Here is a 20,867-nt window from a genome sequence, read left to right on the forward strand (position 1 = left end):
AATAAAAAATTAAAAAATACATGCTTTCCATCCATAAACATACTAACATGACAAAAGAAAAAACAAAAGAATTTGAATATGTTTATACATTTGAACATTGTTTATGTGTTAGTTATGTATGTCAAAGATTAAGTTCTTTGTCAGTATATATGAAAATGTCATACTTCAGCATTATTTAACGTCATTAATTGGCAGTACTCTTTTGAGTACACATATATTTAAAATCTAGATTCATCAGCAGGAAAAATAAAATTACCGCCCTACAAAGCTTTAACCAGACCCATAGTTATACAAATGCTGCTGAAACTTGGGCAATGACTGAAAGTGATAAAGTTTTAGCGATCAATAGAAAAGTAGTATGTATTTTGTGAGGTGTAAAGTATAATGATACTAGGAGAAGAAAAGCAAATTTAGAACTTTATAGGATCCACAAAGAGACAGACATAATAAAATTTATCTCAGTTCAAATACTAAAATTGGCAGAACACCTAATTAGAATGAATGAAGACCGTGCTACCAAAAAGACCTTCGACGCAAAACCACCTGAAGCCCGAAAAGGGGAAAACCAAAAATGCGGTGGATCGACTGTTTAGAAACAGATTTAAAAGTTCTCAAAGTTATAAACAGGAAGAATTGACACAAGAAGAGGGCAGCTTGGAACTCGATTATGAGAAAGGCAGTGGCCCACCCTGGGCTGGAGTGTCATTGAAAAAAAGAATAATTAGCAGTACTACTGAATTTACAACCAATTATCAGTTTATTACTTAATAAAATAATCATGTTATTTTATTCATTTATTTTTGTTTTGAACTGGATAAATAAAAATTTTAACATAAAGGAGTAAGAAAAATTGAAGGCAATGCATTTTTTCAATTAAAAAGTATTTTGAAATAATGGATTGATGAATAGGACTAAAAATGTCAAATAGGCTGCAAACATATATACACATAAAGGCTTATCTTAGTATTAATGATTTAATAACTGAATAAAGAATTAACTGCTTTTCGAGATTCATTTTAACACAATGAAGTTCAAAGCATAACAATGCTTATAAATATTGCAACATAAAATAAAAATAAAATAATATACATTGATAATATCTAAAATGAATTTTGAAAACTTTCCAATATTTTTAAATTAGGCTCTTTTGCTACAGCATTGCATTTCAAAATCATTAATAAAAACATAGTGCATGCATAAAATAAAACTATATGTGTACACTCATAATAGGAAAAAAAATAATAAAAATAAATTACTAAATAAAATATAAAATTCCAAAAAGCATCTTGTTCCCATTTACATTTTTGGTTCTATCAAGCACAACCTATTGTCTAAAAAGATTAAAGAAATAAGAAAAATTTTGATCTTAACTTGTTCTATAATTGTATTTTTTAAATAATTATAAAAGCCATCAAAACATGGAATTGGTAATGGTCTGTGTTATTTTTAGAGACATTAACGTAACTTTTAAAATTACACACATTAATTATTTTATGAATATATTTTTCAGAAGAGTTACAACATGTAAACATTTAAGAACCACATACGCTTATTTAAAATAACACAGACTCACTTTAGCAGTTAAACTCGAGCAGAAAAAAAAAAAAAAGTTTTTCTAAAAAAATAAATAGTTTTGTATATTTTTTTTTATCCATATTAATTAAGATGGGTTCATGGTCTAACTTGATGATTTTTCAGCATAGAAAACAAATTTTTCTTAATGCTAATTATAGAATCTATACTTGCACGAAAATTTTTGTAAAAATTCGCAAAAAATGAACAAAATTATCTTCCTAAACCTCCTCTTAATCACTTTTCCCATTGAATATAATTTAAATTAACTTTAACTTAAAATTTATAAATTGTATTTTTAAAAGAAATAAATTAGATTTAACTAAGGTAAACACGCTTGAGAAAAAACAATACAAGTTAATAATTAAAAGGTTGATAAATTCAATTTATAATTATAAACAGAAAGTGTGATGATCTTCCTTTATTAAAAAGTTGCTTTTTCATAGTAATTTTAAAATTCAAAATAAAATGCAGTAAGTAATACAGTAAATAATTAAGTGGTATTCAATTAGTAAAAATTTTTCCGCTCATAAAATAAACTACATTGTATATAACTGAATGAACAAATAAATATAAAAAATTGTACCTTAGCAAAAATAGATAAATGAAAATAATATTTATATCAGACAATAAACTTATACAATAAGAAACTAGCAATACTATTTGGAATAGGAGCAGCAACGGTATACACAAAGGTATTTAGGTTTTTATATGAGGCATAATATGGAGTTCAACTATTGCATAGTTCAGGGATGAGAGTAGTCAGAAAGTAAAAAAGAGGAAATCCAAGAATATATATATATATATATATATATATATATATATATATATATATATATATATATATATATATATATATATATATATATATACAAATCGCACTTTTTTTGTCAAATTTTTGTTTAAACTTGTAATCCATGTGATTATAAATCCCGATATGAGGCTTTTAAATCACGTGAATGTGAAACTCTACATTGAATTTAAAAAATGCGAAAATACAAATCATGAGGAGTAATTTTTAGATCAAGATGCATAATTTTAAAATCGCGCGATATTACAACCGCAAAAACGAATCACGACATTGGATTTAGAGCTCGCGTAGCTACATAGGGTTTTAAAAGCTCGTAAATACATATCGCGATATTGGTTTTTTAAATCTCGTAAATAAGAATCGCAATGTACAATATTTAAATGGCCTGAATAAGAATCGCAACGTTCAACTTTTAAATCAGGTAAATACGAAAATCGATGTTTGATAATAAAATCGCGATTTTAAAAATGCAAAAATTCAAAACACGATATTAGATTTTTAAATCACGTAAATACGAGTCATAATGTGCGATATTTAAAAAGTGTAAATAAGAATTGCAATGCGCAACTTTTAAATCAGGTAAATACGAAAATCGATGATTGATATTAAAATTGCGTGAATAAAAATCGAGATATTTGCAGAGTCTGGACTTGGGATTTCTAAAAGGCTTGTTTGAATTGTTTTTTGTTTACACTATAAATAAAAATTTACAAGATTAATTGAATGAGCAAATAAATATTTTCACCACAAATCCACCTCTATTTTTTTCGCTTTTTTTGTTTGCTTTCTCTCCAGAATACAAGAAGCAGCGACGTCTAAATTACGAAAATTATTTTTGTTTACACTATAAATAAAAATTTACAAGATTAATTGAATGAGCAAATAAATATTTTCACCACAAATCCACCTCTATTTTTTTCGCTTTTTTTGTTTGCTTTCTCTCCAGAATACAAGAAGCAGCGACGTCTAAATTACGAAAATTATTTTTGTTTACACTATAAATAAAAATTTACAAGATTAATTGAATGAGCAAATAAATATTTTCACCACAAATCCACCTCTATTTTTTTCGCTTTTTTTGTTTGCTTTCTCTCCAGAATACAAGAAGCAGCGACGTCTAAATTACGAAAATTATTTTTGTTTACACTATAAATAAAAATTTACAAGATTAATTGAATGAGCAAATAAATATTTTCACCACAAATCCACCTCTATTTTTTTCGCTTTTTTTGTTTGCTTTCTCTCCAGAATACAAGAAGCAGCGACGTCTAAATTACGAAAATTATTTTTGTTTACACTATAAATAAAAATTTACAAGATTAATTGAATGAGCAAATAAATATTTTCACCACAAATCCACCTCTATTTTTTTCGCTTTTTTTGTTTGCTTTCTCTCCAGAATACAAGAAGCAGCGACGTCTAAATTACGAAAATTATTTTTGTTTACACTATAAATAAAAATTTACAAGATTAATTGAATGAGCAAATAAATATTTTCACCACAAATCCACCTCTATTTTTTTCGCTTTTTTTGTTTGCTTTCTCTCCAGAATACAAGAAGCTAAGCAGCGACGTCTAAATTACGAAAATACGAGCTATCGCGCCGACGGATAAAAAATACGAAAAATCTTATTTTCTGTGCGTGAAATCGGAGAAAATAGCTAATATAAGTAAGCATGCGGAAGGATTAGCAGCTAGGACGTAGTTTGAATTTTCTGTTTTTCTTTGAAAATCGTAAATAAATATAATAATTTGACTTCAACGACTGAATTTTTTTTTTAAAAAAAAAACGGGATATTTATAAATAAATTTTAAAAAAAACGAAACTTTTAGAGAATCTGAGTTTTTGATAAAAAGGCTGAAATTCGAGAGACAAAAGCGAAAAAAATCTCATCCCTGTATAAAGGTCAACCAGTTTTATCCCAAGGAAATGGTTTTTAGAGAAACTTCAGAGGGAGGAATGAGGACTTCAATAATTTCGCTCCGCGGAAAATTAAATTCCTCATAAAATATTTTAACTTGTGCAAAAAAAAATTTCAGCGGAAATTAGCGGGAAAAATGGAAAAATCTGAGAAAAAGCTGAAATCCGCGAATCCGCGGAAGAATCTCATCCCTGATAGTTAGATTTACTATTATGATGATAAGAGGTATAAAATGTTAAAAATTGAAAAGGATTCTGAAAAGGGTGGGGTTATTAAAGAATTTATTTCCCAATAATGATTCAGCAAAATCCGTTCTTCCGAGGAAAATAAAGAAAAAGTTCTGTTATTTTCTGCTAACTTTTTTTTGATTTGAAATATTTTTTGCATTTCACTTTTGTATTAAAAACATAAAAGCATTGACATTGTGTACATATTAAATTAAAAAAATCAGCTTAATGTCATCAGAACAAAAGGCAGCACTAAATACAGGGAAAAAAGTTATGACAAAATGAATTCAAAATGAGAAAACCATATGAAGCTAAATGCTGGGATGCAGAAAATTCTCAGACACAATATTTCTCTAAAATTAATTTTTAATTCTTTATTTATTATTCAGAATTTTCCATTTTTAAAAAAACTCTTTTTTCTAAGTTTCATAAATATTTTTAGAAAGTAAAGTTTATGTATTGTTAAATTTTTCTAAAAATATTCTTTTTAACAAATAGAACAAAACAAAAAAAAAACATTTTTACACAATTTTTAAATAAAATTATGTATTATAGCTATGTGTTAAAAATAATCAAAATGTATTGAAATAATAATAATTTCTAATTTCAACAAAGAACAAAAATTCACTTGACTTTACTCGATTATTGAATAAACTAGTATAAGAGTAAAGAATAATAATAGAATTCAAAATTTATTAAAATGGTAATATTTTAGAATTATAGATCAATAAATTATTATTGTAATAATATTAATTTATTGAAATAGTAATATTTGACAATTATAATTTGCAAAGCGATAACGTTTCTACACAAAAAATTTCGCAGTTTTACTTAAATAGACCAAAAATTTCCCCAGAGCATTGTTTGGATGTATTCTACACCCTGGTTAAAAGTAACAAAAAAAAGTGTTGTACCTGATTCAGTCATCCTAATAGCTCTTGATTTGGCAAGCTCTAGAGCAGTGACCCATCTCTGCCTCTCAATCTCATTCGAGGCTTTTAAATGGAATGTTTGTGTTCCACCATTAGATATTACAAAATTACTAGAATCCACAGTATGTATTACAGCACTCACTAAGTTGATTGTGCCTCTACACGTATGAGCAACTTCAGCAGGATTTCTATAATAGAACATAGTTACTTTAACTTAAAAATTTATTAAATTTTAAATTTTCACAGATATTTATTTTGAAAACAACCTATTAAAAGCTTATTATAAACAGTTAAACCACAAAATTCTAAATTCCCCACTCATTAACTAATAGATTGACAGAAGAATACTCTTTAAGCCAACTCATTTCACAAAATATTTTTGCTAATAAAAAATGTTATTATCTCTTGATACCAGAGGATTTTAAAATTATGATTATAATTTTTTTTATACGAGTTTTCTTAATAAATTTTGCAAACCATTTCTTGTCATTGTAATTATGCAGACTTAAGTAATTTATTTAAAATTTATCTACCGTTGAAATTATGTTGAGTTTTTGAAATTTGTACTAACAACCAAATTTCCAAATTTTTCCCACGGTTCCCAGTAGATCACCGAAGTCAAGCATCACTGGCTGTGGTCAGTGTGCGGGTGGGTGACCAGTTGGATCAGTCTTCGTAGGGACCGAGGGTGTGCGGTAATGGTCCTCGTCAAACTGTTCTACCGTGAAGTGCTCAACTTCATGTGCAGGTCGTCTGGCTACCGAAGTGGGGGTGCCCTCCCCTGTGCAGAGGATCAAAATTGTGATGGCATGTCTTCGGATCATCCTCAGGGATGTTTCCCAGACCGTCAGCAATTGCGCAGCTCTAGTGCTACGTAAATGAACTACAACAACAGCAATTCAAATTTTTCAAGCTTTGGCTCTCAAATATTATCATAAACTTGCATTACATAATCATTTTGGACAAATGCTTTCTATTGTGAACATAATAAAACCAAAATAATATTCATGATTATCTGATATGTACTTAAAACAACTTTTTTGTTAGCATCTTTAAGAATTAAGTTTAGAATTTTATTTGGAAAAAACTTTAAAAAAAAAAAAAAAAAAACTAATAGAATTTTTGAGAAATAAAAATTTATAACAATAGTTTAAATTTAAGCGAGATAAATATAAAGTAGCACCAAAAAGTAAAAAATAAATAAATTTTTTTAAATAATCCATTTTAGCTTCCCATAGAATTTTAAAATCTATATGTTACATAATTTAAGAGTAAGTTTTAGTATTCTTCTCTAGCAGTATTTAATTTTGAAATTCAATATCTATGTTTATAATTGTGAATTGAACTTAATATGAGATTTGTAGTAGTGAATAAGTTTAGTATGCAATTTGTTAAGTGTGTTAATAAAATTTGACTACGATATTTTAAAAATAACGGCTTCTCTGATTAGCCAGAGGTAACTTAGGTATGTATATATTGCAAATATTTATTACCCCGAGAAAACTGGGGCGTTGCAGAATTTGTCAGTATGTTTTGTATTATCACATTTTTCCTCGGCTCGAAGCAAAAAAAATCTGCTGCAATTGGAAGTTAGCCAAGTTTTGCTTGGTAGTTTTATTGTTGGCTTGTGGGACTGCACACGCATTTGTGCGATTGCATCAATGGTTGCTGAATTTACATCCAAAAAAAAAGAGTAAAAAAATGGCGTATCTTTTCACTGGCGTTTGGAAAGAATAACTTTATGTTATCCCTTGTTTTAACTATCATACTTATAAAACTATCATACAAAGATTAATTTTTAACTTTTCTTATTTTTTTTTAATGACCACAACACAAATTTGCATTAATAAAGTCTGCTTTTTGCACCACAATATCTTAACAGGGGTCTGTCTAGGTTTTTCTGACAGGTACCTATTTTGTGAAAATTTAGACGTAATTTGTGAAAAATTAAAAATTATATTAAGAAATCAACACAAAAATATGGATTTATCGTTTCTTAAGGGATACAAAAATGAAACTTTAAGAAAAAGTATTTTGTGAAACTACCGTTTTTCCAAAATTGAATTTGTGAAACTACCGTTTTTCCTAAAGTTGAATTTGTGAAGGTACCGCTAAACGGTAGTAAATTCGGCCTGGACAGACCCCTGCTTAAGCATATTATTAATAACATTTTTTGCTCTTTTCACATTTTTTAACATGTTCAACATGTTAACAAGTAGTAACACATAGTATAATCGCACTTTATAATGATATAAAGAGCTGTTAAAATAGCATTATCACAATTTACTAATACTAAATCACATATACAACTACTATAAATCATTACTGAATTCACAATTACAAATGGTATACCAATATCTATAATCAAATACTATTAAACATGAATGTTTAAATAGACTCCTAAATAGAATAATTTATAGATTTTAAAATTCTACATAAAATTAAAATAATATGAAAAAGGTTAATTAGAAGAAAAAAATTAGAGCGAAAAACTTTTAAATTCTTTTTAATACATTAGTTATAACTTTGTTTAAATTTAATCTATTCTTATAATACTTATTGCTAAACAATTGTATTAGTCAATTTTGATTTTTAGTTCATTTTTCCAGCATTTTGGAACAAATAGTTTTTCTTTCAACGACATGGCAATCCTTCTTTATATAATATTAATTTAATAATATGTGCCTATAATGTTCTTCGAAGGCATTACAAGAAGAGGAAACCAATCAAAAGTAGTAATAATAAATATGTTTACCTATAATATGATAAGAGTCCATTATAAAGAACAAACCAACGCTTTTGATAACCCTTTAAATAATTTGTCCATTTGTAAAGCCAGCCCTTCATCTCAGGCTCAGGAGCAGATTTATTTTCTGCCATATCAAGTGGTTTCAACTGGAAAGAGAAACAAGAATAGTTTAGATAAGATAACAATTATCTTACTTTACTACTTTTATCTACAAAACATTGTATACACTTTTTTTTTCCTATATATATTTCACAACAATTGGTAAAATATAAATTTTCATAAGATTTAAAATATAAGAAAAATATTTTAGTAGCAGGGGTCTGTCTAGGTTTTTTAAAATTTTATGAAAATTTAGATATAATTTGAGAAAATTAAAAAAATCAACACATAAATAAGGTAAAGTAAGAAAATATTTTCAAAAATTGTTACTACCAATAAAAATTATTCAACTGGTAAATTTCTATATATTTTCCCCCATATATTCAAAAACAATTTTGCTATTGTTAAATTTTGGGCTTAAAATTGTATCCAAATTTAAAAATCATTGTCCATAGTCAAATTTCAACATGAATTTAATAAAAAAAAATGTTATATAAGTTCATTATGAGAACATTTTAAAATTATTTTGTGAAACTACTGTTTCTCCTAAAGTTAAATTTTTGAAGGTATACCGCTAAACGGTAGTAAATTTGCCCTGAACGGATCCCTGAGTAGTAATGTAAATAAGCATCAAAAATAGAAATTGATTTATCTGAGAAATGCTATTAAGCAATTCTTTTCCAGTTTATAATAAAATTAATACTTCTGAGTACTAGTAAACAATTCTCCTCAGTTTAATATAAAACTAATACTGAATACTAGTAAGCAATCTTCTTCAGTTTATGATAAACAGGGCTAGAAAGTTGAATGAATGAAATCCTTAAAATATTTCCTTAAACGAAAAAAGACAAAAGTAATGCCCTTGAAAATTTTTAAAAGTGTGTTTTACATTATTTTTTTCTAAATTATTGACTATAACTTGAATTTTTAAATTTAATAAAAAATAAGGTACTATTTAATTCAAGAATAAAATAAAATGTCAATAAATGAAAAAATAATAAGGATTTACTAATTATTAGTTTCAATCTTACAGCAACATCAGAATTGTATTTGTATTAACAAATGTTCTTGATAATCTTAAATTTAACCATTGACTATAAGTGCAAAAGCAAATTTTCCTTTTTTTTAATATTATACAAAATCCTATTTTTATATTATGCAAATCAATAATTAATGAAATATTTTTAATAAAATAATAATGCATTACTTAAATGAATCTTTGACAAATTAAGAGAAATCAACTATAAAAATCAGATATGCTAAAAATGATTTATAACCTCCAATCATACAGGAATAAAAAAAACTAGTATAATACTGCGTAATTAGTGAAGTGAATGTAATCTGATCTTGTTTATTTATAGTGCTAAAATTAATAACCTTGTTTATTTATGATAAAATTAATCATTTAATAAAATAATTATTAACATCTATGAAACAAGTACTAATTTTAAAAATCCTATTTTAATATTATGCAAATCAATAATTAATGAAATATTTTTAATAAAATAGTAGTTTAAATGAATCTTTGATAAATTAAGTGAAATCAACTATACAAATCAGATATGCTAAAAATGATTTATATCCTCAAATCATCCAGGAATCAAAAAACTAATGTAATACCGTGTAATTAGTGTGTGCATTTAGTGAGGTGAATATAATCGGATATTTTTTCTTTTTAATTGAGAATGAACAATTAATAAATTTTTTGGATGAGAACCAAGAGATTTAATTTGACTGTCCAAAACAAGATAAGAATTAACATTGCAGTCTTACATGCCCAAGGGTAAGGAGAGGTTAAGCAAGAAAGAATTCAAACAAAATAAATATAACTTTTCATGAATAATTTTGAATGGTAATGAATTACTTTAAATGGAAAAATAATGGTCAAGAAACAATTCAAAACAGTAATAATGAACAAATGAAAGTTTAAAACGATCAACATTTAATAAAAAAAAAGGTCTAAATATTATAATAAATATTCAGGCTTAGTTTTTGTTCGCTTAAAAAAACTGATGTAAGAATAAAAATACCTATTGCAGAAATTTTTTTCTTCCTTTTTCTAAAACGAAAACGTAATAGAAACGAAAACTGTTCTTGAAAATGATTTGTTACAGAAAATAAAAAATAACCTAGCCAAATAAAAAATAAACCATTTTTGTAAAATATAAGATTCTAAGCAGCTGATAGCAGACTTGTACAATATAAAAAACTTTCTTTGAACACAAAATCTCAATTAAAAATCTTTCCGCACACATAGATTAACTCTTCTAATTAGTTGAAACCCTTTTGTCGCCACCTTGTTTTGGGGAAAATATTTTAAAATCACGGATTTTTTTAAAAAATGTTAAATTTTCATAGAACTTTTACATTGATTCATACTAGAAGGATGAGTAAGGTAAAAGAAAAACAAAAAAAGCTGAAAATAGAAATCCAGATGAAATAGAAAATGAAATGTGCAAAAACACTTTTAAAAATAATTGAAAAAATACCTGAAATTTGAGCAAGAAAAAAGTATGTAAGCATTTATTCACAGAATATTATCAACATTTTAATAAAAATATCGATGTGATATTTTAGTTATTATAGTTTAGTTATTAAGTATTAAAAATTTTAAACAAGAAACTTTTAATTAAAGAGCATTTTTTACAAATTAATTATAAATTTCGATACTCTAATAAATACAAAACCAAGTTGAAGTAGAATTTTCACAAGAAATAATTAGTTAGTTACCTTGGTTACCTAAATTTTTAAAAACTGATTTACTTTTAACATCATTGGCTACTTATTTTTACTATAATTTTTTCATGTTTGATGCGTTCTAAGTAAACATATGGGCAACATAGATAATTGGAATTTACGGGACATAGCTTTCATATTAATTACTTTCATCTCATATTACAGCTTTTTAAAAGTTGTAAGAAGCTATGTTAATAACTGAGAACATCTATCAAATATTTTCAATACTTTATAGAAATGGCAAGATTTATAAAATACTCAACATATAAACGAAATGAATTTATCAATATTTGAAAGGATTAAAACTTTATTGATATTTTTATTGAGGAAACGATAAATAAAATATAATTTTTGATTTAATTAAAAATATTTTATCGCTTTGAAGAAATGACATTCATCATACCAAGTACAGAACAAATATCTATACTAGAAGTTGTCCATAGGAAGAAATTAAACTAAATCAGTGACTAAGAATTCATCTTTTACAAAATATAAATTGCTAAGTGCAGGGTATCTGCTACATTTTAGATTTTCAAATTCATGACTAATTCCAAGAATTTTTCATGACTCAATGAAGTTACTATTTTCTTTGACAAAAACAAAACAATAAATTTAAAAAAGCATTATAATAGCATTAATTGAAATGATAGGTATAATCAAAAATGTTATATATTTTGCATCTTCATATTTATAGATTTTAAAATTAAAAAACAGAGTGAAGAAAGAGTTGAAGTAATATAATAGCTGAAAAAAATACAAAAGCAAATAATTTCTTTTTTTTTTTTTTGCAGAATTATATTCTAAAGATACTTTTCGCGTTCATCGGAAAGGAAAGAAATACTCCTGATTTTTCTGTTCTCATTTTGGAATGTAAAAAAAATCGCTAGAATTTTAAACTGATAAAAAAATAAATAATAAAAATTCTAAAATCACAGTAGTTTAAAAGATAATTCACTCTAGAAATGTAATTTTTTTTCTTCCTTTTTTGAAAGAACACCATGATTTTTAAAGAACATGATAAACAGATTTTATATTTTAATGATATAAGATTGCATGTGGTGATTTTGTTACAAATTCAGATATTCGGAACACAATGAAATTTGGAGGGGGGGGGGGTTAAATTCCATTTTAAAAAGTAGATTTTTCAGCGAACTAAATTCATGACTTTTTTTAAAAAAATAGTTAAAATCATGACAAATTTCTTTCAAAGCAGAAATTTATGACTTTCCAGGTGTGCAGATACCCTGTATAAGTGAGGAAAAAATATGAATTATTTCAACCGTAAATAATTAAAATTATCACGCTGAAACATATATGATTAAATTTAATAACTTAAGATTTTTGTAAAAATGCTTTCGGTAGAAGATTTGGTTTTGTTTAATGCGTTTTTAATCTTTCTTTAAACAACAAAATTTGATATCCACAGGAATCATATGAAGTAGATAAGGATCCTATTTGGAAGTCACAATAACTTGAAACCACAAACATCAAAGCATTAGAAAATACACACACACACAAAAAAAAGCATTTTAAAATAAATTTCTGCAGACAACAAAGCTAAATAAATTTTCTTTCCCTTCCTTAGACACAACTAATTTCTCTCCGAGTTAACACAAATATTCAAATCCAGTTGTTTCATATTACTTTTTACATATTATTGTATAGAATTTATAAAATATATAAATGGGGAACCTTTTTAATTCTCATATTAATCAGAAATGAAAGTGCAAATGGAATTTCTTGGACGTTAATCCTATATCAGAACATTGAATCCACATATACACACTTAAGTTTAAGAATTACTAATGATAGAGAGAGGAAATTTTATTGAATAATAAAATTAGTTCTTGCAAAAGACAAGGTAAGAACTAAATTTAGAAGGAAAATTAAATCAGCGATTACATTCGTTCTTGCTTCCAGTAACAGGTTAAACGTCAAAAATCAACTTTCATAAGGAAATTTTGTTTAAAAAATACTGAGCATGACGGAAAGTTATCAGCTTGCATATCTAAATTGATAAAAAGAAGAAAAAAAATTATTGCCAAGGATTTTTTTTTAATTTAGTGCATATATTAGCAAACCCAACACATTTAACAAACTCACAGAAGATAGATTTTATTATTTCAACTTCATTGTTTACATTGTACGCGATTTTAAACAGCTGGGTGCGGCGCATCCAGCATGACACAACCAGCTTTTGTAAGCGTTACGTTTCCATTTCTTTATTCCATAAAAACAATAAAAATTCAGAACAATCTGATATTCTATTGCCATTTGTGTCAATATAACTCAGAAAGAAAATAATTAGAAATCGTGAAACTAAAATCATATAAATATGTTTTTTTCCTTATAATTCGAATTAGTTCTAATCAATATTTTTCTATAAGTGGAATATGGTAGAAATCAGGAGTTGGCCCGAACATTGGGTAAAGTGAGCGTCTAGCAGGAAGGAAGAAAAAGAAAGCATTCTCACTACAATATTACTCGTTGACTGCAGGCAAATCGCATATGCAAGCCCATGTAAATAAGGTTCACGCATACGCAAACAGTTCTTGCATATAGATCCCAAACATTATCAGTCCCGTCGAAAGAGCCATTCATACAGGAGGCGATTTTTTTTCTTCTTTTTTTTTTTTTGCGTAAAAACTGATTTTTTCATTTGGAACTATGTTCAATGTAGTCTTCAGCTTCATATAATTACCCAACTTAAAAGTTTTTAATCTCATTGTAAATCAAGACCGATACTAACGTAACTCCTCCTATGACTATCTCCGCTATTGTTGAAAGCATGCGAAGTGTTGCCATAGGTAGAGATTTCTGCTTTATGCCACCTGTAGCCCATTTCGTTCGCCAATACGCAAATTATGCAAGTAAAATATACATGCTTGTAAAATCTGTGAGAAGCCTTGCGGTTCGTCGTTGAATCGACTGAACCATTTGACTATGTCGTCAGCGGGTGGGTGACCACTGTGATCAGAATGCGTAGGGACCGAGCATGCGCGGTATCAGTCCTCGTTAAACTGTTCTACCGTAAAGTGCTCGACTTCGCGCTCAGGTCCTTGGGCTATGAAAGCAGGGGAGAAATCTCCTCTGCATAGGATTAAAATTACGATGGCGTGTCTTCGGATCATCCTCGGGGATGTTTCCCAGACAGTCGCCAATAGCCCATTTGTGCTGCTAAAGTGCGACGTAAATAAAGTACAAGTACCTATCTATCTACTTATGACTCTGTCTAAATTGAGGAAGTGGCCTCACAAAAAATTATTTTTCTTTGGGAGAGATCAAACTAATATAACGAATACAACCTCAAAACCTTCCAATACAACCTTCCTTCTTCACAAAAAAAAAACAAACATGTATACTACTTAATAACATGAATCTAATTAAAATCGTAGAATTAAATTATAAATTTCTTTTTAAAATGTAATATATTATAAAAATAATTGTTAAAAGACGGAATAATAAAGAGTTGCTTTCAAGAAATTTCTTCTAAATTTCTCCTAAATTCTAAAAATGACGTGGGAACCGTAATATGCCCCAATGTGCGCAGCCTGATTTGTCTATAATTATTTCCTTTAGTATGATAAGATATTATGTTATAATATAATATTTTTCGGAGATTAAAAAATTATAGGTAAACCTGGGGAAATATGGTGTATTATACATACAGTATATGATGACCAATTTCCTTATTTTAACGCTATTCTTATAAGCGGACTTGCAAAAAAAATATTAATAAATAATAATAATATTAAGAAAATGAATATTTTATTTACGCTACTATGTATAGCCTTTTAAGAATTTCCTGCGCTTTGTCGCGGGAACGATATTATGCTCCATTGTGAGTCTCCTTATTTGTCTATAATTATTATCTTTGGTATAATAATATATAGTTGTAAAATACATTACAATGCAATAATGGAAGAGTCACTTTAAGTTTTTGACATTTTTTTAAATTTCTCAAGAAATATCTAACAGATTATTTTGAAATTTTAAAGTTGGTTAGTTCATTCGATTTTACGTACTTAGCAATAAAATTTAAAGTTTTCAGATGCTTGAGAGACCTACAATAAATTGCGGAAGAAAACAAGTGTTTTTGAACAGCCATTGCCAGAAAATCAAATAATAATCTTGTATCCCCAAGATCCAGGGGACAAACCTTATTCATTGTCAATATTTAAAAATTATATTTAACAAAAATAAAGTTTGTTTAATATTTATTTAACAATATTGTAACGTAAATAAAATATTCATTTTCCTTAAATTATTATTTTTATTTTTTCTAAGTACGAATAATAGCGTTAGAATTGAGAATTTATTGCACATACATATAAATAACCTCATATCTCTCCTTAATATTAACCTATAATTTTCAAACTCGGCCGGATATATATCGTAGCAACACTAACGTACCACAGGAAATATTTATAGACAAATTAGGAGCACCTTCAATGAGGCAAAATATGGTCCCATTGAAAAAAACGCTGGAAAGTACTTAAAGCTTGTTATTTGTCGAGCTGCATGGCTTAGTTTGGTCGTTAAAGTTAAAGTGATAGGAAGCAAGAAATTGCTGATCCCGAGGATCCGGGGGTCAAACCGGGGCGATGAACAAGAGTCAAAAATTATTTTAAGCAAAAATAAATGTTTCTTTTTAAATTAATTTTACTATATTGTAATTATTTCCGTTATTTACAATATTATTTTACAATATAGTAATTAATTAAATATTCCTTTTCGCTAAGCAAGGATTTTTTTTTAAGTGCGAATAATAGCATTAAAATGAAAAAATTCGAAGTCAGTATTCTGTATTACAACATGGCCCTATATCTCCCCTTAATCTTGATACATAATATTTAAGTTGAACCACGTATTATATTACCGCGTACTAGTGTACCACACTAGAGGAAATATTTATAGGCATATTAGGGGTACACAATGTGGCCTATAGTTTACTATGTATATTCAATGATAGTGTGTTGAATAGCATTAAAATGAGGAAATTCGAAGTCAATATTCTGTATTACAACGTGGTCCTATATCTCCCCTTAATCTTGATACATAATATTCAAATTGGACCAAGCATTATATAACCGGGTACTTGTGTACCCTTCTAAACTAAATAATTATAAAATTCATAGGGGGTACACAATGTGGCCCTATAGGTTACTATATATATATATATATATATATATATATATATATATATATATATATATATATATATATATATATATATATATATATATATATATATATATATATATATATATATATATATATAATAGCGATAAAATGAGGAAATTTGAAGTCAATATTATGTTACAACTGGCCCTTGATCTTCCATGCATATTCACACTAAATATTCAAACTAGACCACGTAATATATATTACCGGGTACTTGTGTACCATACCAAAGGAAATAATTATAAGCTTATTAGGGGGCCCACAATGTGACTCTATGGGTTATTATATATATATATATATATATATATATATATATATATATATATATATATATATATATATATATATATATATATATATATATATATATATATATATATATATATATATATATATATATACAGGGTGTCTATAAAAGAACTCCGGGGTTTTAAAAATTCATATCTCACTAACTATAAAAGATAGCAAAATTTAGTCGATTTCTCTAAAAAGAGTAGCTCAAAAAGTTTTACTCATACCAATTGGGAATGTTTGTATCAACTGTTGGCGGCGCTGTAGGGCGTTGTCCTTGAAATGATGTCGCGAAATTTGAAATGATGGCGACTCCGCAACAAAAGGCTCAATGTGTTATTTGGCTCATAGAAACGAAGTCTTTAGTTACCGTACAAAGTGCAGAGAAAATTCGTGATGTTCAACATCTCAGGGAACGAATAGTCAATTGTGTGGCAACCGTCCCCCCAGACATGCTCGCCAGGACACGGGAAGAGGTAGAATACCGTTTAGACGTCTGCCGTGCCACTAACGGGGCTCATATAGAACTTTACTAAGTGTTAAAAAAACTTGAAAATGTAAGCTTTTCAGTCATGTATAAAACATGTATGTATGTTTTTTATTTCATTAAAATATTTTGCCTCAAAACCCCGGAGTTCTTTTATAGACACCCTGTATATATAATTTTTTTTCTTTTCTTTTCTTTCTTCTTTTTTTCTCCAATTGGCAGGCACTGAACTTTATTCGTTTTGCCTTAGAAGACACCAGAGATGTTACTCATTTTGCGTTACCAAGTGGGTACCAGCGAACCAAACTCACAGAGGCGAGTAACATTGCCCACGCCACACTGCTACAAACCCGTTCATAGGGTAGGCCACGTTCACACACAACAGAGGACAATAACACAAGAGAGAGAAACATCCATGTTCAGATCGGGATTCGAACCCCCGGCCATTGGATTCGCAGTCAGGAGCGCTACCTGTGGCCGACTATATATATATATTGGTCAAAATAGTTCAAAAGCAAGAATTTCCAAACGAATATCAACAGCTAAAAAATAACAAACCAGTTTCTTCGAGTAGTAAGATTCTCTCCCTGAATCTGTTTTTTGGATGAAGAAGGCCTTATCCGTGTTGGCGATAGGTTAGGAAATACACAATTATCGAATGACAGAAAACATCCTATTCTCTTACCGAAAAATCATCACTTAACTAATCTAATTATAATTCACTATCATGAATCCTTCTTCCATGCTGGAACACTTTTTCTTTTATTTGTAAAGAATTTTGGATAATAAAGGCTAGATCAGTTATAAAAAAGCAAATCTGGAAATGCATAAAATGCTTTTGATTAAAAGAAAAAATCGCGACACAGATAATGGCTCAGTTACCACCTTCAAGAGTAACGCCTTTTAGAATATTTTCCAAGACTGGTCTGGATTATGCAGGGCCATTTTTTGTGAAACCGTGATCTGGACGTGGAGTTAGATCAATTAAAATATACATTTGTATTTTTATGTGTTTCACAACAAGAGCAGTGCACAACGAAGTTGTTGGAAATTTATCCGCTGAATCTTTTACTGCAGCTCTAAAAAGATTTGTTGCGCGAAGAGGAAAACCAAATGAATTATTTTCAGACTGTGGTTCAAATTTTGTTGCTGCAAATAAGGAAATTAATCGACTGGTTAAATCTCTTCAATAAGAAGAATCCATCTATCAGTATTTTGCCTATGAACAAATTAAATGACACTTTAACCCACCTTCGACACCTCACTTTGGAGGAATTTGGGAAGTTGCTGTGAAATCCACAAAATCGCATTTGAAAAGAACAATAGGTGATCATAAATTGACACTTGAAGAGTTTTTAACTCTTATTGCACAATTCGAATCCTGCTTGAACTCTCGTCCTTTGTGTCCTGTGTCGGATGATCCCTTTGAACGCTAAGGTAAGAGTTGTCAGTGTCAAAACTGAGACTGGAACTTATAAAAGACCAATTCACAAACTGTCAGTTTTATCTATTGACTGATTAATTCTCTTTATTTTAGACTTTTCTTTTTGTTTTGTGTTATAGTTATCCGGTTTATACCAAGGAATCTATACATCTGTTTATATTTTTAATTTCATGTATCTTGTATGGATGGGTGATCGTGTAAAGCTAAGGGTGGTGGCGCTAGTGGTAAAATTGCTCTTTTAAGACTTCCGGGTTACTGCTTCCGATATATTTTTACGCCGCCGATTGAAAAAACGCGCCATCATATTATTGCATCATATCTTTTGCAGTATTTCGCATGTACCGAGTTCTTTTTTTCAGCCTTTAAACTTCAGCATTATCATATTAATATTATAATCATTAGAATATTTTCTAATTAGGCTAACTTAAAAAGATATTTTGAAAGATATTTTTGACGACATTTTATTCAAATGTAGCCAAATTAGGGATAAAATACAAAGCATGGCAAACCTTAAGAATTATTCACAATGAGATATTAACTTTCCAAAATTTTTTTTGGCCTTACGAACTCTGAGAATCAATACATTTCTGAAAGCTCTTATGAATGGTACAATTATGTTTAGATTTGAACCCAAATTACAATAACAAAACTGCATAGAATATTAGGCTTGTTCACACATCGCCTCGTAGTCATAACATAAGCGGAGGGATACACCGGAAATTTTCTAAATTTCTTCCGGTTTAAGGACGCTTGTTATTGTTTACATTAGACCACCCATCCATTAGTTTTCTGTAACTATCTTTTATTAGATGCATATAGTTTAATTTTATTTTTGTCAAATTATGTGTAAATTTTCAAACTATGTTTCAAGGTGGCCGGTGGCCCGGTACGTTGAAGCTCGGTATGTTGAGTAGCGCCACCTACATTTATTAAAACAATAAAAGTTACTTCTTAGTTGGTTTCATTGCGTCTACAGAGACAGTCCAATGCGCTGCTAAAAATAAACGCATTAATTATTAATCCGCAATTTATTCTTTTTGTTGTCATTTATCTGAAAATCCGATCAACAATATCTCGTAATACGAGCCACGCAAACCTGCAAACGCAGATCAAAGACAAAATATTAATACAGGTAAATTCGACTATCGATGTTTGATATTAAAGTCGCGGGATATGAATCGCGATATTAACAGATTCTGGTGCGGTTTCAAATGTTAAAATTGACGCCTTTATCAAATTAACGGCGGAATAATATTTATGGAAACGTCTATTTAACACGATTTACCGAAAGTTTCAAATAAATTTTAATCGGTGGAACTTTCGTTGAATTATAAATTTTGAACAGTGGACTTCCACGAATCAATGGTCCTTAGATACGCGGAATTTGTGAAAAATCACATGCCCTGTTCCTAGTTTTTAGACCTGGAAAGATGATACGAAAAAACCCTGAAATTCCGGGGTACATCCGGAATACAACCTTGCCTGCTTTTAGATAACATCTACTCGTGGATGAACAACAAAAAATCAATATTTTACTACAAAGAAACTGTAATAAGTTTTTTACTTCTTTTGCCCAAACTAAAACATAACACTAAGAAAATAAGCAAACATAATTAAAAATTATTTTTAGCAATACCAAATTTTCATTTTTCAGTTTACGTATAAAACATTATATATACTATATATATATATATATATATATATATATATATATATATATATATATATATATATATATATATATATATATATATATATATATATATATATATATATATATATATATATATATATATATATATATATATATATATATATATATATATATATAAATAACGGAATACATCATACAGCAAGAGACATGCGAAAACAATCGCTCCTGGATTATATACTAATAGAAAAGGAGGCGAAAAGGCTCAATCGTCGCATACCTTGTAACCCTACGCATTAACGAAAATAATTTAATGCTTCCTAATATGGAAGTGAAAGAGGGAAAGATTCTAAAAATAGCTCCTTTGAAATATAAATCTAATTATAATTCAATGGTATGTTTTCAGCCAAAATAGAATATCTCTACACCTATTCTTTACCACAGACATTTTATGAAAAGAGTTTTAATGCTTTTATTAATAAAAAAGTATTTATAATTTTTGTATTATATATATATATATATATATATATATATATATATATATATATATATTGCTGCTATTTCTCAATACATACTGCAGAAAGTTAAAAATGATCTGGCTTTCTACAGACGAAAATAATTTTTTTTGTTGTATTCTCTAGTTGGATTGAATTTATAATAAATATGTCACAGAAGTACTTACATAAACTTTTAATCTAATATCACATCCAGAAAGAAAATACTCTGCACAAAACTGCTGCTACTCAATTTACAATCTTTTTT

General features: G+C 28.1%; 1 protein-coding gene across 3 annotated transcripts in view; it reads right to left on the reverse strand.

Annotated features, from left to right (window-relative positions):
• Osbp (oxysterol binding protein) overlaps window positions 1-13,543 on the reverse strand; it is a 36,235-nt gene extending 22,692 nt beyond the window's left edge. Inside the window, exons 1-4 of one of the 3 annotated variants that reach the window (XM_016061540.4) lie at window positions 13,152-13,543; window positions 12,951-13,056; window positions 8,220-8,359; window positions 5,447-5,652 (exon numbers count right to left, since the gene is read on the reverse strand). In XM_016061540.4, the coding sequence (XP_015917026.1) occupies window positions 5,447-5,652; window positions 8,220-8,344 (331 nt within the window). In that variant the 5' untranslated portion in view covers window positions 8,345-8,359; window positions 12,951-13,056; window positions 13,152-13,543. Of the gene's footprint in view, window positions 1-5,446; window positions 5,653-8,219; window positions 8,360-12,740; window positions 13,057-13,151 lie in introns of those variants that run through there. The other 2 variants (XM_016061541.4, XM_016061539.4) reach the window with 2 other exon arrangements.
• Window positions 13,544-20,867: the final 7,324 nt, after the last annotated feature.

The sequence above is a fragment of the Parasteatoda tepidariorum genome, chromosome 2 (genome assembly GCF_982258835.1).
Source record: "Parasteatoda tepidariorum strain Cologne lab strain chromosome 2, Ptep-v5.0, whole genome shotgun sequence".
NCBI lineage: Eukaryota > Metazoa > Arthropoda > Arachnida > Araneae > Theridiidae > Parasteatoda > Parasteatoda tepidariorum.